The 22637-nt window shown below is 40.5% G+C and overlaps 1 protein-coding gene across 1 annotated transcript in view; it reads left to right on the top strand.

Annotated features, from left to right (window-relative positions):
* LOC128666133 (cilia- and flagella-associated protein 251-like) overlaps positions 1–22637 on the top strand; it is a 185650-nt gene that overhangs the window by 38105 nt on the left and 124908 nt on the right. The window contains exon 10 of the mRNA XM_053720555.1: positions 19968–19996. Coding sequence (XP_053576530.1) covers positions 19968–19996 — 29 coding nt within the window. The remainder of the gene's footprint in view (positions 1–19967; positions 19997–22637) is intronic.

The raw sequence follows: 22637 nt of genomic DNA, 5'->3' as shown, positions 1-22637 counted from the left end.
TGCTGCCGCTAGTGTTATACCCTCATCTGATTATTGTTATACCGTGCTGTCACTAGGATTATACCCCCATCTGACTATTGTTTTACCCTGCTACCACTAGTGTTATACCCTCATCTGACTATTGTTATACCGTACTGTAACTAGTGTTATTCCCTCATCTGACTATTGTTTTGTTCTGCTGTCACTAGTGTTATACCGTCATCTGACTATTGTTATACTCAGTTGTCACTAGTAATATACCCTTATCTGACTATTGTTATACTTTGCTGTCACTAGTGTTATACACTCATCTAACTATTATTGCACCCTCCTTTCACTAGTTTTATACCGTCATCTGACTATTGTTATATCCTGCTGTCACTATTGTTATACCCTGCAGTTATTAGTGTTATATCCTTATTTGACTATTGTTATCTCCTGCTGTCACTAGTGTTATACCCTCTTCTGACCTTTTGTATGCCCTGCTGTCACTAGTGTTATACCCTCTTCTGACCTTTTGTATGCCCTGCTGTCACTAGTGTTATACCCTTATAAGACTATTGTTATGTCCTGCTGTCACAAGTGTTATAACCTCATCTGACTATTGTTATTTCTTTCATATAGGTGGCAAGAGTCCATGAGCTAGTGACGTATGGGATATACATTCCTACCAGAAGGGGGTAAAGTTTCCCAAACCTCAAATGCCTATGCATACACCTCCCGCCTCACTTATACCGAAGTTTTACATACTTTGCCTCCTTAGGAGGTGATTAAGCATGATGTGCTTGATTTCTTCAGTGAAAGGCGCTTCTAAGCATATTTAAGCCCAGTTCCTCTCTAAGTGCAGTGTTTGTCTGAGGAATGTGAAGGGAGTATTGCTTGATGATACCGTGTTTTCGCCTATGGGAAATCTATTTATAAGGCTCTCTGTAAACCGGTTGCAGGGATTCATCTGCTGCCTCCCTTTTATAGATCGACAATATACTCTTGTACCATTACCTCTGCTGATATAAGACACTCTCAGCTATGGATTGGGCACAGTTTTTAACTAAAGTTATTATATTTTGTTTGTATATATGTCTTGAGTCAGTAATTCAGTGCTCTTTTTTAGTGACTTTATTTGTGGCTAAATATTTGTCAAGGTTTGTAGAGTCTGAAACATATAGGTTTTTTTTGGAGCTAGTAATTTTTTTTATAAATTAGGATGCTAAGTATTATGTTAGTCTCATGGAATGTTGATAGTCACATTTTATGCAGCTATAATATAAGTATCCATTAGGCTTTATTTAGGTACATTTTTGTTTTTTTGTATATACAATCAAAATTCTTATCTGCTTTTTAGAGTGATAGGTGTAATAGAAATCCACTACAGCTTTGCATGTCACGCATGTGATGATGCTATTTATGTCATAGGGTGACCTGTCATCATCATTTTGTGCCATTTTTTTGGCACCAAAAATTTCCTGCCAAATCCTGTCCCTAAACCTACATGAAGGTGCGGCCCTCAAGCCAGTTCTTCAGGTAGGGAGCAGACTAAAGCTATTTCAAAGAGTTTGGACAGACTCTGTCCAAAATCAGTAAATTCAGAATATAATTTCTCAGGGGTGTCGAATAGGATTCAGAATAAAACCTCCTTTCGGAAGATTCTTTCTTACCCATGTATCAAAAAAAACAGTAAAGGCTCAAGTCTTTCTGAAATGTGTTTCAAATCTAGAACTTTCAGGGGTAATTATCCTGGTTCACCAGCAGGAACAAGGATTGTCTTTTTTTAATCAAATCTTTTCTTTTTATCAAAGAAGGAAAATTCTTTTACACCAGTTTTGTATCTGAAAACTCTAAATCGTTTTTTGTAAGAGTCCCAATTTTCAAGATGGTGACTAGTTCTTTTCTGCCTTTTGTTCAGCAAGGTCACTTCATGTCCACAATAGACTTACAGGAATCTTACCTTCACAATTCGATTCATCCAGATCACTATCGTTTCTCCTACATTGGTGTGTCCGGTCCACGGCTTCATCTTTACTTGTGGGATATTCTCTTCCCCTACAGTAAAAGGCAAAGAGAGCACACAGCAAAAGCTGTCCATATAGCCCCCCCTCTGGCTCCGCCCCCCCAGTCATTCTCTTTGCCGCTCTGAACAAGTAGCATCTCCACGGGGATGGTAAAGAGTATGTGATGTTAGTTGTAGTTTTATTTCTTCTATCAAGAGTTTGTTATTTTAAAATAGTGCCGGTTTGTACTATTTACTCTACAACAGAAAGTGATGAAGAGTTCTGTTAAAAGAGGAGTATGATTTTAGCACCAGTAACTAAAATCCATTGCTGTTCCCACGCAGGACTGTTGAAACCAGAGAACTTCAGTTGGGGGGAACAGTTTGCAGGCTTATCTGCTCCAGGTATGACCAGTCTCTTTTCTAACAAGACATAGTAATGCTAGAAGACTGTCAGTTTTCCCTTATGGGATCGGTAAGCCATTTTCTTAGACTCAGTAACAGAATTAAGGCTTATAAATTGGGCTCTATGCTGGTTGACACTATTGTGGGCTAAATCGATTTGTTTATATCATATTTATATGACATTTGGGGTGTTTTGTGAACTTTGAAACACTTTTGGGAACGTTTTATTACGCCTGGCAGTTGTTTAGACGCCTAATCTAGTCAGAAAGGCCCCTTCACTCTAGTATGCAGAGGGAGGAGGCCTCATTTTCGCGCCTCAGTTGCGCAGTTACTTCTAAAGGCAGTGCATGCAGCTTCATGTGAGAGGGTCCTGTGGCTGAGAAACGGACTCAAGAAGGATTATTTCTGTGGTGAATAACCCCTAAGGAAGGTAAAAGCCGCAGCAAAGTCTGTGGCAGGAACTGTAGTGTGTTTAAACCTGTAAATTGAACTATTAGCTCCGGTTTGCTCATTTAAGGGTTTAGAGACTTGAAATTTGGTGTGCAATACTTTCAAAGCATTAAGACACTGGGGTGTAAATTTTATAAAGATCGGATATTTCCTTGATAGTTTTTCAAACATTCAGAAATAAAGTGGGCTCTTTTTATTATTTAAAGAGACAGTAACGGTTTTGCTTAAAATCGTTTTTATTGCATTAATAGCCTGCCTAAATCTGTCTAACATGTCTCTACCTTCAGATAGCATATGTTCTGTGTGTATGGAAGCCAAGGTGGTTCCCCCTTTAAATGTATGTGCAAATTGTGCCATGGCGTCCAAACAAAGTAAGGACAGTACTGTCACATTTAATAAGGTTGCCCAAGATGATTCTTCAAATGAAGGTAGTGGGGATAGCTCATCATCCTCTCCTTCTGTGTCAACACCAGCTTTGCCCGCGCAGGCGATACCTAGTACATCTAGCGCGCCAATGCTTGTTACTATGCAGCAATTAACAGCAGTAATGGATACTTCTATAGCAAATCTTTTATCCAAACTGCCAGCATTTCCCAGAAAGCGTGATTGCTCAGTTTTAAATACAGAGGATGAGCAAGTTGACGCTGACGATAATTTATCTGTTATTCCCTCACATCAATCTGATTTGGCAGTGAGGGAGGGTCTGTCTGGGGGAGAAATTTCTGATTCAGGAAAAATTTCTCAGCAGGCAGAACCTGATATCGTGGCATTTAAATTTAAGCTAGAACATCTCCGCGCCCTGCTTAAGGAGGTGCTAGCTACTCTTGATGATTGTGACTCTTTGGTGATTCCAGAGAAGTTGTGCAAAATGGACAAATTCTTAGAGGTCCCTGTGCACGCTGATGCCTTTCCGATACCCAAGAGGGTGGCGGACATAGTGACTAAGGAGTGGGAGAGGCCAGGTGTACCTTTTGTTCCACCTCCTATATTTAAGAAAATGTTCCCCATTGTCGACCCCAGAAGGGACGCATGGCAAACGGTCCCTAAGGTAGAGGGGGCAGTTTCAACGTTAGCCAAGCGCACAACTATTCCTATTGAGGACAGTTGCGCTTTCAAAGATCCTATGGATAAAAAATTGGAAGGATTGCTTAAAAAAAAATATTTGTTCAGCAAGGTTTCCTTCTTCAACCAATTTCGTGCATTATTCCTGTCACCACGGCGGCGTCTTTTTGGTTCGAAGAACTAGAAAATTCGCTCCAAAAGGAGACTCCATATGATGAAGTCATGGACAGAATTCACGCACTAAAGTTGGCTAATTCCTTTATTTTGGATGCCGCTTTTCAATTGGCAAAATTAGCGGCGAAAAATTCAGGTTTTGCAATAGTGGCGCGCAGGGCGCTTTGGCTAAAATCTTGGTCGGCGGATGTGTCGTCCAAAACAAAATTGCTTAGTATTCCTTTCAAAGGTAAGACCCTTTTCGGGCCAGAATTGAAGGAGATTATTTCAGACATCACTGGGGGAAAGGGCCATGCCCTTCCACAGGATAGGCCTTTCAAGGCTAAGAACAAATCTAATTTTCGTGCCTTTCGCAATTTCAGGAACGGACCGGCTCCTAACTCTGCAGCCTCTAGACAAGAGGGTAACACTTCCCAGCCTAAACCAGCATGGAAACCATTGCAAGGCTGTATCAAGGGTAAACAGGCCAAGAAGCCTGCTGCTGCTACCAAGACAGCATGAAGGGGTAGCACCCGATCCGGGACCGGATCTAGTAGGGGGCAGACTTTCTCTCTTTGCTCAGGCTTGGGCAAGAGATGTTCCGGATCCCTGGGCACTAGAAATAGTCTCTCAGGGGTATCTTCTAGAGTTCAAGGAACTTCCTCCAAGGGGAAGGTTCCACATGTCTCGCTTATATTCAGACCAGATAAAGAGACAGGCATTCTTACATTGCGTAGGAGACCTATTAAAGATGGGAGTGATACACCCAGTTCCAACAGCGGAACAAGGTCTGGGTTTTTACTCAAACCTGTTTGTAGTTCCCAAAAAAGAGGGAACTTTCAGACCAATTCTGGATTTAAAAATTCTAAACAAATTCCTCAGAGTTCCATCATTCAAAATGGAAACCATTCGGACGATTTTACCAACAATCCAGGAGGGTCAATATATGACTACCGTGGACTTAAAGGATGCGTACCTGCATATTCCTATCCACAAAGATCATCATCAGTTCTTGAGGTTCGCCTTTCTAGACAAACATTACCAGTTCGTGGCTTTTCCATTCGGTTTAGCCACTGCTCCCAAAATTTTCACAAAGGTACTAAGGTCCCTTCTAGCGGTTCTAAGGCCAAGGGGCATTGCTGTAGCACCTTACCTAGACGACATTCTAATCCAAGCGTCGTCCCTTTCCAAAGCAAGGGCTCATAAAGACATTGTTTTAGCCTTTCTCAGGTCTCACGGGTCGAAGGTGAACATAGAAAAGGGTTCCCTGTCCCCGTCCACAAGGGTTCCTTTTCTGGGAACAATAATAGATTCTGTAGAAATGAAGATTTTTCTGACAGAGGTCAGAAAGTTAAAGCTTCTAAACGCTTGTCAAGTTCTTCAATCTATTCCTCAGCCTTCCATAGCTCAGTGCATGGAGGTAATAGGATTAATGGTTGCAGCAATGGACGTGGTTCCTTTTGCTCGAATTCATCTAAGACCATTGCAACTGTGCATGCTCAAACAGTGGAATGGGGATTATGCAGACTTGTCTCCCCAGATTCAAGTAGACCAGGTAACCAGAGACTCACTCCGCTGGTGGTTGACTCAGGATCACCTGTCTCAGGGAATGAGTTTCCGCAGACCAGAGTGGGTCATTGTCACGACCGACGCCAGTCTCTTAGGCTGGGGCGCGGTCTGGGACTCCCTGAAAGCTCAGGGTCTATGGTCTCGGGAAGAGTCTCTTCTCCCGATAAACATTTTGGAACTGAGAGCGATATTCAATGCGCTCCTGGCTTGGCCTCAACTAGCGAAGGCCAGATTCATAAGATTTCAGTCGGACAACATGACGACTGTAACGTACATCAATCATCAGGGGGGAACAAAGAGTTCCTTGGCGATGAGAGAGGTATCCAAGATCATCAAATGGGCGGAGGATCACTCCTGCCATCTATCTGCAATTCACATCCCAGGAGTAGACAACTGGGAGGCGGATTATTTGAGTCGTCAGACTTTCCATCCGGGGGAGTGGGAACTCCACCCGGAGGTCTTTGACCAGTTAACTCAACTATGGGGCATTCCAGATATGGATCTGATGGCGTCTCGTCAGAACTCCAAGGTTCCTCGCTACGGGTCCAGATCCAGGGATCCCAAGGCGACACTAGTGGATGCATTGGTAGCGCCTTGGTCGTTCAATCTAGCTTATGTGTTTCCAACGTTCCCTCTCCTTCCCAGGCTTGTAGCCAGGATCAAACAGGAGAAGGCCCTGGTGATTCTAATAGCTCCTGCATGGCCACGCAGGACTTGGTATGCAGACCTGGTGAATATGTCATCGGCTCCACCATGGAAGCTACCTTTGAGACAGGATCTTCTAGTACAAGGTCCATTCGAACATCCAAATCTAGTCTCTCTGCAACTGACTGCTTGGAAATTGAACGCTTGATTCTATCTAAGCGTGGGTTTTCAGATTCAGTTATAGATACTCTGGTTCAAGCCAGAAAACCTGTGACTAGGAAAATTTACCATAAGATATGGCAAAAATATATCCGTTGGTGCGAATCCAAGGGATTCTCTTGGAGTAAAATTAAAATTCCTAGGATACTTTCTTTTCTCCAAGAGGGTTTGGATAAAGGCTTGTCAGCTAGTTCTCTATAAGGACAGATATCTGCTCTGTCTGTTTTGTTGCACAAACGTCTGGCAGCCGTGCCAGATGTACAGGCGTTTGTACAGGCGTTAGTCAGAATCAAGCCTGTCTACAGACCTATGACTCCTCCATGGAGTCTAAACTTAGTTCTTTCAGTTCTTCAAGGGGTTCCGTTTGAACCCTTACATTCCATAGATATTAAGTTACTATCTTGGAAAGTTCTGTTTTTGGTTGCTATTTCTTCTGCTAGAAGAGTTTCTCAATTGTCTGCTTTGCAGTGTACTACTCCCTATCTGGTATTCCATTCAGATAAGGTAGTTTTACGTACCAAGCCTGGTTTTCTTCCAAAAGTGGTTTCCAACAGGAATATTAACCAGGAAATAGTTGTTCCTTCTCTGTGTCCGAATCCAATTTCGAAGAAGGAACGTTTGTTACATAACCTAGATGTGGTCCGTGCTTTAAAATTCTATTTAGAAGCAACAAAGGATTTCAGACAGACATCATCCTTGTTTGTCGTTTATTCTGGTAAGAGGAGAGGGCAGAAAGCTACTGCTACCTCTCTTTCCTTTTGGCTGAAAAGCATCATCCGATTGGCTTATGAGATTGCCGGACGGCAGCCTCCTGAACGAATTACTGCTCACTCTACTAGAGCTGTGGCTTCCACATGGGCCTTCAAGAACGAGGCTTCTGTTGATCAGATCTGTAAGGCAGCGACTTGGTCTTCTCTGCATACTTTTGCCAAATTTTACAAATTCGATACTTATGCTTCTTCGGAGGCTGTTTTTGGGAGAAAGGTTTTGCAAGCTGTGGTGCCTTCCGTTTAGGTTACCTGACTTGTTCCCTCCCTTCATCCGTGTCCTAAAGCTTTGGTATTGGTTCCCACAAGTAAGGATGAAGCCGTGGACCGGACACACCAATGTAGGAGAAAACAGAATTTATGTTTACCTGATCAATTTCTTTCTCCTACGGTGTGTCCGGTCCACGGCCCGCCCTGGCTTTTAGTCAGGTTTAAAAAAAAATTATTTCTGTACACTACAGTCACCACGGCACCCTATAGTTTCTGCTTTTTCTCCTAACCGTCCGTCGGTCGAATGACTGGGGGGCAGAGCCAGAGGGGGGGCTATATGGACAGCTTTTGCTGTGTGCTCTCTTTGCCATTTCCTGTAGGGGAAGAGAATATCCCACAAGTAAGGATGAAGCCGTGGACCGGACACACCGTAGGAGAAAGAAATTTATCAGGTAAACATAAATTCTGTTTTTCTGAGATTCTCTTTTTTTTTTTTTAAACAAGCATTACCAATTTGTTGCTCTTCCGTTTGGCCTTGCAACAGCACCAAGAATATTCTTAATAGTTTTAGGTGTCCTTTTATCTGTAATCGGAGAGCAGGGTATTGTGGGGTTTCCTTATTTGGACAATATATTGGTACTAACTCAATCTTTTCTTTTAGAGAATCTCACACAAAACAATTTCTGTTTCTTCAAAGACATGTTTGGAGGAGGAATTTACCAAAGAGTTTCTTGATTCCTCAGACAAAGGTCACCTTTTTTAGGTTTCCAGATATATTCAGTGTCCATGACTCTCTTTCTTACAGAACAGATGTTTGAGATTGGTTTCAGCTTGTCTAAACCTTCAGTCTCTTATTCCCTTCAGTGGCTATGTGCATGGAAGTTTTAGGTCTCATGATTGCAGAATCAGACGCAATCCTTTTTGTTTTCATATTAGACCTCTACAGCTTTGCATGTTGCACCAGTGGTGCAGGGATTATACTTAGATATCACAACTGATATACTTAAATCCCAACACTCAACTCTCTCTGACTTGGTGGTTAAAACATCATCTTATTGTTCAAGGGGCCTCCTTTGTTCGTCCTACCTGAACTGTGATCACAACAGATGCAAGTCTCACAGGTTGGGGAGCTGTCTGGGGGTCTCTGATAGCTCAAGGATTTTAGAATCCTCGAGAGGCGAGGTTACCAATCAATAATAGAACTCTGTGCTATGTTCAGAGCTCTTCAGACTTGGCCTCTATTAAAGAGAGAACTGTATATTCGGTTTCAAACAAACAATGTCACAACAGTGGCATATGTCAATTATCAAGGGGGGACTTGCAGTCCCCTAGCAATGAAAGAAGTGTCTCTAATACTTTCTTGGGCTGAATCAAACTCTTGTCTAAATCACTGCGTTTCATATATCAGGTGTAGACAATTTGGAAGCGGATGATCTCAGCCGTCAGATTCTACATGCGGGGAGTGGTCTCTCCATCCGGATGTGATCTATCAGATTGTGCAGATGTGGGGTCTTCCAGACGTACATCTAATGGCCTCTCGTCTAAACAAGAAACTTCCCAGATACCTCTCCAGGTCCAGGGATCCTCAGGCAGAATTGATTAATGCTCTAGCAGTTCTATGGTTTTACCAACCTGCTTACATTTTTTTAACCTCTGGGAGTGATCTCAAAGATCATAATGGAACAATCTTATGTGTTTCTGATAGCACCAGCATGGCCTCACAAGTTCTGGTATGTGGACCTTGTCCAGTTGCCAACCTTGGTCACTTCCTCTAAGACCAGACCTTCTGTCTCAAGGCCCGTTATTCCATCCGGATCTTAAATCTCTAAATTTGAAGGCATGTAAATTGAACGCTTATTCCTTAGTCATAGAGGTTTCTCTGACTCTGTGATTAACACTATGATACAGGCTTGTAAGCCTGTTTCAAGGAAAATATATCACAAGGTTTGGAAAACCTATATTTCATGGTGTTCCACTCATGATTATTCTTGACATTCTTTTAGAATTCCTAGGATTCTATAGTTTCTTCAGGATGGTTTGGATAAAGGGTTGTCTACCAATACTTTGAAAGGACAAATCTCTGCTCTTTCTGTTTTATTTCACAGAAAGATTGCTAATCTTCCTGATGTTCACTGTTTCATACATGCTTTGACTCATATCAAACCTGTTATTAAATCTATCTCTCCTTCTTGGAGTCTAAATTTGGAATTAAAGACTTTGCAGGCTCCTCCTTTTGATCCTATGCATTCTTTGAACATTAAACTACTTTCTTGGAAAGTGTTATTTCTCTTGGCTATCTTTTCTGCTAGAAAAGTTTCTGAATTGTTTGCTCTCTCTTGCAAGTCTCCTTATCTGATTTTCCATCACTATAAAGCTGTTTTGCGGACTTCGTTTAAATTTTTGCCTAAAGTTGTGAATTCTAACAACATTAATAGGGAAATTATTGTTCCTTCCTTGTGTCCTAATTCTAAGAATACTCTTGAAAGGTCTTTACATTCTTTGGATGATGTAAGAGCTTTGAAATATTATCTTGAGGCTACTAAAGATTTAAGAAAGACTTCTAGTCTATTTGCTTTTTTTTCTGGTTCCAGAAAAGGTCAGAAAGCCTCTGCCATTTCTTAAAACTTCTGATTCACAAAGCTTATTTGGAGGCGGGGCAGTCTCCACCTCAGAGAATTACAGCTCGTTCTACAAGACCAGTTGCCACATCTTGGGCTTTCAAGAATGAAGCTTCAGTTTATCAAATTTGCAAAGCAGATACTTGGTCATCTTTGTATTCATTTACAAAATGTTACCATTATTGATGTTTTTGCTTTTTCGGAAGCAGCTTTTGGTAGAAAGGTTCTACAGGCAGCTGTCTCGGTTTGATTCTAGTGCCTATGATTTAAGTTTTTTTGAATTTTTAAGAAAATTTTTTTTTATTTTATTTAATTTCTCAGCAGAAATAGCTGTTATTATTTTATCCCTCCCTCTCTAGTGACTTGTGGACTTCCACATCTTGGGTATTATATCCCATACCTCACTAGATCATGGACTCTTGCCACCTATATGAAAGAAAACATAATTTATGTAAGAACTTACCTGATAAATTCATTTCTTTCATGGTGGCAAGAGTCCATGAGACTCACCCAATTTTTTTTTTTTGTGTTATGATTTTTTTTTATATAAAGCACTTTATTTATCCTATTCCTCTTTTTTATGCTTTTACTCCTTTTACACCTCACCAACTTGGCTATACGTTAAACTGAGGTATGAGTGAGATGAAAGGTGTATTTATAGGCATTTGAGGTTTGGGAAACTTTGCCCTCTCCTAGAAGAAATGTATATCCCATACGTCACTAGCTCATGGACTCTTGTCACCATGAAAGAAAATAATTTATCAGGTAAGTTCTTACATAAATTATTATTTTCTGCTGTTATAACCTTATCTGACTATTGATCTACCCTGCTGTCACTAGTGTTATACCCCCATCTAACTATTGTTATGTCCTGCTGTCACTAGTGTTATACCCTCATCTGACTATTGTTAAACCCTGCTGTCACTAGTGTTATACCCTCATCTGACTATTGTTATACCCTGCTGTCACTAGTGTTATACCCTCATCTGACAATTGTTATAACCTGCTGTCACTAGTGTTATACCCTCATCTGACAATTGTTATGTCCGGCTGTCACTAGTGTTATACCTTCATCTGACTATTGTTATACCCTGCTGTCACTAGTGTTATACCTTCAGCTGACTATTGTTATACTCTAATCTATTGTTATACTTTGCTGTCACTAGTGTTATACCCTCATCTGACAATTGTTATGTCCTGCTGTCACTAGTGTTATACACTCATCTGGCAATTGTTATACCCTGCTGTCACTAGTGTTGTACCTTCAGCTGACTATTGTTATATTCAGTGGTCAGTAGTGTTATACCCTCACCTGACTATTATTATGTCCTGCTGTCACTAGTGTTATACCCTTATCTGACTATTGTTATGTCCTGCTGTCACTAGTGTTATACCCCCATCTGTCTATTGTTATGTCCTGCTGTCACTAGTATTATACCCCCATCTGACTATTGTTATGTCCTGCTGTCACTAGTGTTATACCCTCATCTGATTATTGTTATACCCTACTGTCACTAGTGTTATACCCTCATCTGTCTATTATTATGTCCTGCTGTCACTAGTGTTATACCCTCATCTGACTATTATGTGCTTCTGTCACTAGTGTTATACCCTTATCTGACTATTGTTATGTCCTGCTGTCACTAGTGTTATACCCTCATCTAACTTTTATGTCCTGCTGTCACTAGTGTTATACCCTCATCTGACTATTATGTGCTTCTGTCACTAGTGTTATACCCTCATCTGTTATGTCCTGCTGTCACTAGTGTTATACCCCCATCTAACTATTGTTATGTCCTGCTGTCACTAGTGTTATACCCTCATCTGTTATGTCCTGCTGTCACTAGTGTTATACCCTCATCTGTTATGTCCTGCTGTCACTAGTGTTATACCCTCATCTGTTATGTCCTGCTGTCACTAGTGTTATACCCCCATCTAACTATTGTTATGTCCTGCTGTCACTAGTGTTATACCCTCATCTAACTTTTATGTCCTGCTGTCACAAGTGTTATACCCTCATCTGTTATGTCCTGCTGTCACTAGTGTTATACCCCATCTAACTATTCTTATGTCCTGCTGTCACTAGTGTTATACCCTCATCTGACTATTGTTATACCCTTGTAGCACTCCTAGGTCAGTAGATCAATACATTTTAATCAATAATACTAATTATTCCCTAGGGAATAAATGAAATGGGGAGAAAACTTGATGTGATAGGAATATTAAAATATAACTTTTATTGGGTTTAAATAAAATAGGAAAACAATTAAAACCACTCTTAGGTACCGACTGGGTGAATTATATCTAACCAATGCAAGTGGTCAATATTAATTAAAGCCACCACTTATTACCACTACTGTGATTGATGCCAAATCGAGTAAAAAAATTGCCTTAAGGTTATTATTCCACAATATTATAATGTACTGTTCAGTGCAACTAAATGGTATGTAATAGTATACCTTGTGCACAAATTATATTATGGCAATTGATTCACATTATGGCTTATCAAAGGTATCTCCTGAGTAAAATTGTTTTTGTAACAACACAAGTGACACTGTTTGCAGATATTGACAGAGCTGCTAGAATCGCAGTTGCTTCAGCAGAGACTGGATTATTATGAGCTCATTGAAGAGCTCAATATCTCTGATACACAATATGTTTGTTGGGTGTGTGGATTGAGAAATAATTCCAACTGAATACAAATGAATTCACCCGTTTAGGGATGTTGAGTCTATTTGGTGCGCTTTAATTATACATCGATAGGATGAAGTAGCGTTTATAAAATTCCACTACTTAGTTTCTAGTGGTTATGCAATGACCATTAATGTTATATAAACTTTGAATTAGAGACTGCAAGATAATGCGCCGTAGGTTACCACACCTGTAACATTAATAGCTTCTGGCTGAATACGGTAATTGTATACTGACTGTGTTGTGATACATCATATCTAAGCTGCAGTGCTTTGTGCTCAATAGTGGTCGTGTACTGCAATAATGTAACGAGTACAATTAAATGTACATATATCATAAAAGGTGTTAATCACTTCACACCATATAAATGAACACCGGCTGAGAGATTCATTCAATACCACAACCTGTGAGTCAGATTACAACCGAAGTCATTATTAAAGGGCCATAATACCCAAATGTTTAAACACTTGAAAGTGATGCAGCATAGCTGTAAAAAGCTGACTAGAAAATATCACCTGAACATCTCTATGTAAAAAAGAAAGATATTTTACCTCAAAAGTTCCTCAGTAGCCACCTCCCATTGTAAAGGATTTCTAAGCAGCATTTTAGTGTGTCTGTCCTGGGACATCTTAGGGGCTGAGCATCGTGCACTCTCATATTATTTCACCAATCAGGTAAAGGAAGTTTACTATGAAATCTCATGAGAGTTAAGTCAAATCTCATGAGATCACAGTAAGAGTTCATGACCTCAGCACTGCTGATGCTGATTGGCTGCTGTTCATTTCTTCATTTTTTTTTATTTTTACCTGCAGCTGGCTGCAGCTGAGTATAACTTTTTACACAGAACTTACACTGCTGAGCTGAGGAGATTGTGAGGTAAAATATCTTCCTTTTATACATAGTGATGCTCAGGTGATATTTTCCTGTCAGCTTTTTACAGTTATACTGCATCAGTTTCAAGTGATTTAGCATATGAGTATTATGTCCCTTTAAGTAGTTGGACTTGGTTTGAATTACAGCCTCTCAGCTAATTAGATAGGGCACATTCATTCCTTGTTACCGGAAAAATCCATATAACATATGCTATTACACACATCACTCCGTTTTATTGCTTGTACAATTGTAGTGTATTATTCAATTCTGTGTGTTATCCGGTGTATGTCAGACATAGCGTTACAAAGATTTGCTATATAACATAACCCGTGAGTTACAATACCGCCAATGTCTGGGTTCAATTATTGTACTTTAGTTAAATATTGCATACACGTAGTGAATCATTCATGCCCAACCTACCGAGCACACACTATGTGGATTGTATATATACACGTCTCCTTGTATGGAAGACGTTTGTAACCACAGTCTTGCAGCTGGGAATTTGTGCTGCACTGGGTTAAAGAAAAAGTTGCTCACTTGGTATTGGCAGACAAAACCACATACAGATTTGTAGTTAGTACATAGTGTGCATACAGCTCATTCATTGATCATAAGTCAGTATGTAAGGCTCCGTAAAGCCGTATATAAGTTTAGCCAGAATTTATAATTAAATTGTTAACACAGTTACAATTATTACTAACTGAGTCCCACACACTGTAATTTTTGAAGCCGGTATACTTAGTAGGAGATATCCGCTATATAGATAGTTGGTATTAGCAAAGTGGTTAGGCACATATTTAATCAAATAGTAAATTGCATAGTTAGATGACTACAGTAAATATCGGTAGCCTAAGGCTATCTAAAAACACAGGAGCTCCTAGGACTCCTCACCATTGCCCTATCGTCCCTAACATGTTTCGCCACTTAACATGGTGTTTTTAGATAGCCTTAGGCTACCGATATTTACTGTAGTCATCTAACTATGCAATTTACTATTTGATTAAATATGTGCCTAACCACTTTGCTTTTTCTCTAGTTTTGCAATCCAGTTATTATACACAGCACCCGCACTTTGCCAAATAAGCGGCGTATTAATAGGTAAACAGGTCTTTTTGATTTAGTGCCATTGGTTTCCTTTTAACTTCTATTGTTATACCCTGCTTTCACTAGTATTATACCCTTATCTGACTATTGTTATACCCTGCTGTCACTAGTATTATACCCTTATCTGACTATTGTTATACCCTGCTTTCACTAGTATTATACCCTTATCTGACTATTGATACACCCTGCTCTCACTAGTGTTATGCCCTCACCTGACTATTGTTATACCCTGCTGTCACTAGTATTATACCCTCATCTGACTATTATGTGCTGCTGTCACTAGTGCTATACCCTTATCTGGCTATTGTTATGTCCTGCTGTCACTAGTATTTTACCCCCATCTGACTATTGTTATGTCCTGCTGTCACTAGTATTTTACCCCCATCTGACTATTGTTATGTGCTGCTGTCACTAGTGTTATACCCTCATCTGATTATTGTTATACCCTACTGTCACTAGTGTTATACCCTCATCTGTCTATTATTATGTCCTGCTGTCACTAGTGTTATACCCTCATCTGACTATTATGTGCTTCTGTCACTAGTGTTATACCCTTATCTGTTATGTCCTGCTTTCACTAGTGTTATACCCCATCTAACTATTGTTATGTCCTGCTGTCACTAGTGTTATACCCCCATCTGTCTATTGTTATGTCCTGCTGTCACTAGTATTATACCCCCATCTGACTATTGTTATGTCCTGCTGTCACTAGTGTTATACCCTCATCTGATTATTGTTATACCCTACTGTCACTAGTATTATACCCTCATCTGTCTATTATTATGTCCTGCTGTCACTAGTGTTATACCCTCATCTGACTATTGTTATGTCCTGCTGTCACTAGTGTTATACCCTCATCTAACTTTTATGTCCTGCTGTCACTAGTGTTATACCCTCATCTGACTATTATGTGCTTCTGTCACTAGTGTTATACCCTCATCTGTTATGTCCTGCTGTCACTAGTGTTATACCCCATCTAACTATTGTTATGTCCTGCTGTCACTAGTGTTATACCCTCATCTGTTATGTCCTGCTGTCACTAGTGTTATACCCTCATCTGTTATGTCCTGCTGTCACTAGTGTTATACCCCCATCTAACTATTGTTATGTCCTGCTGTCACTAGTGTTATACCCTCATCTAACTTTTATGTCCTGCTGTCACAAGTGTTATACCCTCATCTGTTATGTCCTGCTTTCACTAGTGTTATACCCCATCTAACTATTCTTATGTCCTGCTGTCACTAGTGTTATACCCTCATCTGACTATTGTTATACCCTGCTTTCACTAGTATTATACCCTTATCTGACTATTGATACACCCTGCTGTCACTAGTGTTATGCCCTCATCTGACTATTGTTATACCCTGCTGTCACTAGTATTATACCCTCATCTGACTATTATGTGCTGCTGTCACTAGTGTTATAACCGTATCTGACTATTATGTGCTGCTGTCACTAGTGCTATACCCTTATCTGGCTATGATTATGTCCTGCTGTCACTAGTGCATTACCCTCATCTGACTATTGTTATACCCTACTGTCACTAGTGCATTACCCTTATCTGACTATTGTTATACCGTGCTGTCACTAGTGCATTACCCTTATCTGACTATTGTTATTCCCTACTGTCACTAGTGTTATACCCTTATCTGACTATCGTTATACCCTACTGTCACTAGTGCATTACCCTTATCTGACTATTGTTATATCGTGCTGTCACTAGTGTTATACCCTTATCTGACTATTGTTATACCGTGCTGTCACTAGTGCATTACCCTCATCTGACTATTGTTATACCGTGCTGTCACTTGTATTATACCCTTATCTGACTATTGTTTTACCCTGCTGTCAGAAGTGTTATACCCTCATCTGTTATGTCCTGCTGTCCCTAGTGTTATACCCTCATCTAACTATTGTTATGTCCTGCTGTCACTAGTGTTATACCCTCATATGACTATTGTTATACCCTGCTTTCACTAGTATTATACCCTCATCTGACTATTATGTGCTGCTGTCACTAGTGTTATAAACTTATCTGACTATTGTTATGTCCTGCTGTCACTAGTGCATTACCCTCATCTGACTATTGTTATACCCTACTGTCACTAGTGCATTACCCTTATCTGACTATTGTTATACCGTGCTGTCACTAGTGTTATACCCTCATCTGACTATTGTTATACTGTGCTGTCACTATTGTTATACCCTTATCTGACTATTGCTATACCGTGCTGTCACTAGTGTTATACCCTTATCTGACTATTGTTATACCGTGCTGTCACTAGTGCATTACCCTCATCTGACTATTGTTATACCGTGCTGTCACTAGTGTTATACCCTTATCTGAGTATTGTTATACTGTGCTGTCACTAGTTTTATACCCTTATCTGACTATTGTTATACCGTGCTGTCCCTAGTGTTATACCCTCATCTGACTATTGTTATGTGCTGCTGTCACTAGTATTATACCCTCATCTGACTATTGTTATGTGCTGCTGTCACTAGTGCTATACCCTTATCTGGCTATGGTTATGTCCTACTGTCACTTGTGTTATACTCTCATCTGACTATATTGTTATGTGCTGCTGTCACTAGTGTTATACCCTCATCTGTCTATTGTTATGTCCTGCTGTCACTAGTATTATACCCTCATCTGTCTATTGTTATGTCCTGCTATCACTAGTATTATACCCTCATCTGTCTATTGTTATGTCCTGCTGTCACTAGTGCTATACCCTCAACTGACTATTGTTATGTCCTGCTGTCACTAGTGCTATACCCTCATCTGACTATTGTTATACTCTGCTGTCACTAGTGCATTACCCTCATCGGACTATTGTTATACCCTGCTGTCACTAGTGTTATACCCTCATCTGACTATTGTTATACCCTGCTGTCACTAGTGCTATACCCTCATCTGACTATTATTATGTCCTGCTGTCACTAGTATTATACCCTCATCTGACTATTGTTATGTCCTGCTGTCACTAGTGTTATACCCTCATTATTATTATTATCGGTTATTTGTAGAGCGCCAACAGATTCCGCAGTGCTGTAAACAGAGGGTAGTACAACAAAACAATTAAAGGGATCAGATGGGTAGAGGGCCCTGCCAAGAGTTGCACTATTGTAATTAGCTCTTAAGAAGGTGATCTACAAACAGCTGGACTTAAAGGGATTCAGGGGATAGCAATGGAGGAGTGGAACTGGTATAAAGTAAGGTTAGCGTAGGTTGTATGCATCCCTGAACAGTACAGTCTTTAGGGAGCGCTTCAAGCTGTTAAAACTAGGGGAGAGTCTTGTGGGGTGAGGCAGAGAGTTCCACAAGATGGGAGCCAGTCTGGAGAAGTCCTGTAAACGGGAGTGCGATGAGGTAACCAGAGAGGAGGAGAGTAGGAGGTCATGAGCAGAGCGAAGGGGACGGGAGGGAGAGTATCTGGAGACAAGGACTGAGATATAGGGGGGAGCAGTGCAGTTGAGGGCTTTGTATGTCAGAGTGAGAATTTTGTGTTTGATCCTAGAGGCAAGAGGAAGCCAGTGAAGGGATTGGCAGAGAGGAGCAGCAGATGAAGAGCGAAGTGTAAGGAAGATGAGTCTGGCAGAGGCATTCCTTATGGATTGTAAGGGAGCTAGGCGGCAGGTGGGGAGACCAGAGAGGACAGAGTTGCAGTAATCAAGACGGGAAAGAATGAGAGAGTGGATTAAAATCTTAGTTGTGTCTTGTGTAAGGAAGTGTCTAATTTTGGAGATGTTTTTAAGGTGGAAGCGGCAGGCTTTAGCCAAGGACTGAATGTGAGGAGTGAAGGAAAGATCTGAGTCAAATGTGACCCCAAGACATCGGGCATGTGGAGTAGGGGTAATGATGGAGTTGTCGACAGTTATAGAGATATTGGGGGTGGAGATTTTGGAAGAAGGGGGGAAAATGAGGAGCTCAGTTTTGGAGAGATTAAGCTTGAGGTAGTGAGAGGACATCAAGGAAGTGATGTGAGAAATATGACGTATAGATTGAGAAAAGAAGGGGACCGAGGACAGAGCCTTGCGGTACTCCGACAGAAAGTGGTGACGGGGCAGAGGAAGCCCCAGAGAAGGCTACACTGAAGGTACGGTTTGATAGGTAGGAAGAGAGCCACGAAAGGGCTGTGTCACAGATGCCGAAGGATTGGAGGGTTTGGAGCAAAGAGGGTGGTCGACAGTGTCAAAGGCTGCAGACAGATCAAGGAGGATAAGCAGAGAGAAGTGGCCTTTTGATTTTGCTGTAAGTAGGTCGTTGGTGACCTTAACAATAGCTGTCTCTGTGGAGTGATAGGAACGAAATCCAGATTGCAGCGGGTCAAGAAGGGAGTTTAACGTAAGGAAATGGGATAGGCGTGCTTATACTAGTTTTTCAAGAAGCTTTGAAGCAAGAGGGAGGAGGGAAATAGGGTGGTAGTTTGATGGAGAGGTAGGATCAAGGGAAGGTTTTTTGAGGATAGGTGTGACCAGTGCATGTTTCATCGATGAGGGAAATGTACCAGTGCTGAGGGAGAGGTTGAAAGTGTGTGTTAGTATAGGGGTAAGGGTAGCAGAGAGGGAGGGGAGTAGCTGTGAGGGGATAGGGTCAAGGGGACAGGTAGTGAGGTGAGAGCGCAGTATAAGTGCCGAAACGTCTTCCTCAGTAACAGGGGAGAATGAACTAAGTTTCAGGTTATGAGGGTTGTGTTTGAGTGAGAGCATTTGAGGGGGGGAGAGAATGGAATTATGTTGAGAGCTGATTTCATGTCTGATGGAGTCAATGTTGTTAATGAAGTGACTGGCAAAGTCTTGAGCTGACAGAGAATTTGTATTAGGAAGTGGGGGAGGGCGGAGGAGAGTATTGAAAGTGGAGAACAGACGTTTAGGGTTTGAAGCAAGATTAGAGATAAGAGTGGAGAAGTAGTGTTGCTTGTGGAGATTAAGAGCAGAATAGTAGGAGTTCAAGATAAATCTGACTATATTGTTATGTGCTGCTGTCACTAGTGTTATACCCTGCTGTCTCTATTGCTATATGATAATGTCACTAGTGTCATACCCTCATCTTACTAGTGTTATACCCTACTTTCACTAGTGCTATATCCTACTGTCACAATTGCTATATACTACTGTCACTAGTGTTATATCCTTCTTTCATCTGTATGGTATGTGAGTGCCAAGGAACACTGTTCTGCCTGTTAGTAACACAGTTCTGTGTGATAACATAGTTCTGTCTTTTCCCCACAGGTGGCGCCAATAATTACTCTCATGAAAAGGTAACCAGCTTGTATGATAAATTTTCCTAGCAAATGTGTCTCTATGGCCCCAATTGCAATGTATTAGTGTTTGCTGTGCAAAAATGTTTTTATTTAAATTTGGATGTTTTTATTTTGTTATAATTATTACAACTATACAAATTACATCTATATAATATATCTAGAAAATGAAGAATATCCTACATTTTTAACTACTGAATAATAAGGATTTTATAAAAGTTACGGGGCAAATATTGCTTTTTCATTCTTTACTCTCCTCCTATAGTGAAATGGTTAACAAGTAGAACAACCAGAATGAAACTAGGCATTTAATATTTGGAGTCGCTATAATTCCAGTTAGTGATGGTATAATCTAGATTTTCTTTCATCTAATCCATTGACTAATGGTAGGTGAGGAGACCGAAGGTGGGAAGAAGCATAAGAGATCAGTAATCATTTACAAGTAGATTTCCTTAAAGCTAAGGTTCTACCTACACAAAGTTTGTCCAAAGGAATAATGGCAGAAAAAGAAGAAAGGTTTAGTTCTGCGAGAGATATAAACCATTACACCTTGAAAAATATGTATCTGGCCTTTTTAAAAAAAATAAAGAGATAACTAAATGTACAACCCAAAAATAATTATATCTAGGTAAAGGATGTCTTTTCAATAAAATTGTTTTAATTAATCTGCCAATTGCAATGTTTTGACCTATGGGAATATTATGAACTCTCAGAGCATCAAGCGAACAGAGGCGGAATAGCCAATTGCGGGACACTGTGGTTACCTAGATGTATCTGATTGGTCACTTCTCATTCTGAACTATCATTGGTTACTATGCTTTACTCTCTTCTGTGTGTTTTACTCTTTTAATTTGAAATGCTGTCTGAACAGTAAAGGAAAATTTATAGCAAAATACTTGTCCTACTAATAAAATCTGGCCCTTTTTCTTGTGTCTTCCTGGCTTAACCAATGGTCTTATAAGGTGATGTAATATACTCCTAACAAGAAAACAATTCTTATTCCTTTATTAGACAGAACTGAAGTATTAACTGGAAAGTCAATACACCAGCAGGCAGGGGTGGATCCAGAGCCCAACATTAGGAGGAGCAATGTGGCAGATTATCGTGTTGCAACGTGGCCCGTCCCCAATCATGTTCCACCTAACCATGTCCACACACATACATGTAAACACACATTCTCACACATAATACAAAGCATACACCTATACACACACTACACAGAATACACATACATTACACAACATGCACATATACATACAGACATTCACACACACACTACACAGAATACACATACACTACACAGCATGCACATATACATACAGACATTCACACACACTACACAGAATACACATACATTACACAACATGCACAGATGCATACGCACATTCTCACACACACTACACAGAATACACATACATTACACAACATGCACAGATGCATACGCACATTCTGACACACACTACACAGAATACACATACACTACACAGCATGCACATATACACATTCACACACACACTACACAGAATACACACACACTACACAGCATGCACATATACATATACACATTCACACACACACACTACACAGAATACACATACACTACACAGCATGCACATATACATATACACATTCACACACACACACTACACAGAATACACATACACTACACAGCATGCACATATACACATTCACACACACACACACTACACAGAATACACATACACTACACAGCATGCACATACACACATTCACACACACACACACTACACAGAATACACACACTACACAGCATGCACATATACATACAGACATTCACACACACTACACAGAATACACATACATTACACAGCATACACATATACATACACACATTGTCACACACACTACACAGAATACACATACACTACACAGCATGCACATATACATACACACATTCACACACACACTACACAGAATACACATACACTACACAGCATGCACATACACTGTGTGCAGAATTATTAGGCAAATGAGTATTTTGACCACATCATCCTCTTTATGCATGTTGTCTTACTCCAAGCTGTATAGGCTCGAAAGCCTACTACCAATTAAGCATATTAGGTGATGTGCATCTCTGTAATGAGAAGGGGTGTGGTCTAATGACATCAACACCCTATATCAGGTGTGCATAATTATTAGGCAACTTCCTTTCCTTTGGCAAAATGGGTCAAAAGAAGGACTTGACAGGCTCAGAAAAGTAAAAAAAAGTGAGATATCTTGCAGAGGGATGCAGCACTCTTAAAATTGCAAAGCTTCTGAAGCGTGATCATCGAACAATCAAGCGTTTCATTCAAAATAGTCAACAGGGTCGCAAGAAGCGTGTGGAAAAACCAAGGCGCAAAATAACTGCCCATGAACTGAGAAAAGTCAAGCGTGCAGCTGCCAAGATGCCACTTGCCACCAGTTTGGCCATATTTCAGAGCTGCAACATCACTGGAGTGCCCAAAAGCACAAGGTGTGCAATACTCAGAGACATGGCCAAGGTAAGAAAGGCTGAAAGACGACCACCACTGAACAAGACACACAAGCTGAAACGTCAAGACTGGGCCAAGAAATATCTCAAGACTGATTTTTCTAAGGTTTTATGGACTGATGAAATGAG

This window comes from Bombina bombina, chromosome 7 (genome assembly GCF_027579735.1).
Source record: "Bombina bombina isolate aBomBom1 chromosome 7, aBomBom1.pri, whole genome shotgun sequence".
Classification (NCBI taxonomy): Eukaryota; Metazoa; Chordata; class Amphibia; order Anura; family Bombinatoridae; genus Bombina; species Bombina bombina.
This window is presented reverse-complemented; position numbering and strand designations above follow the sequence as displayed.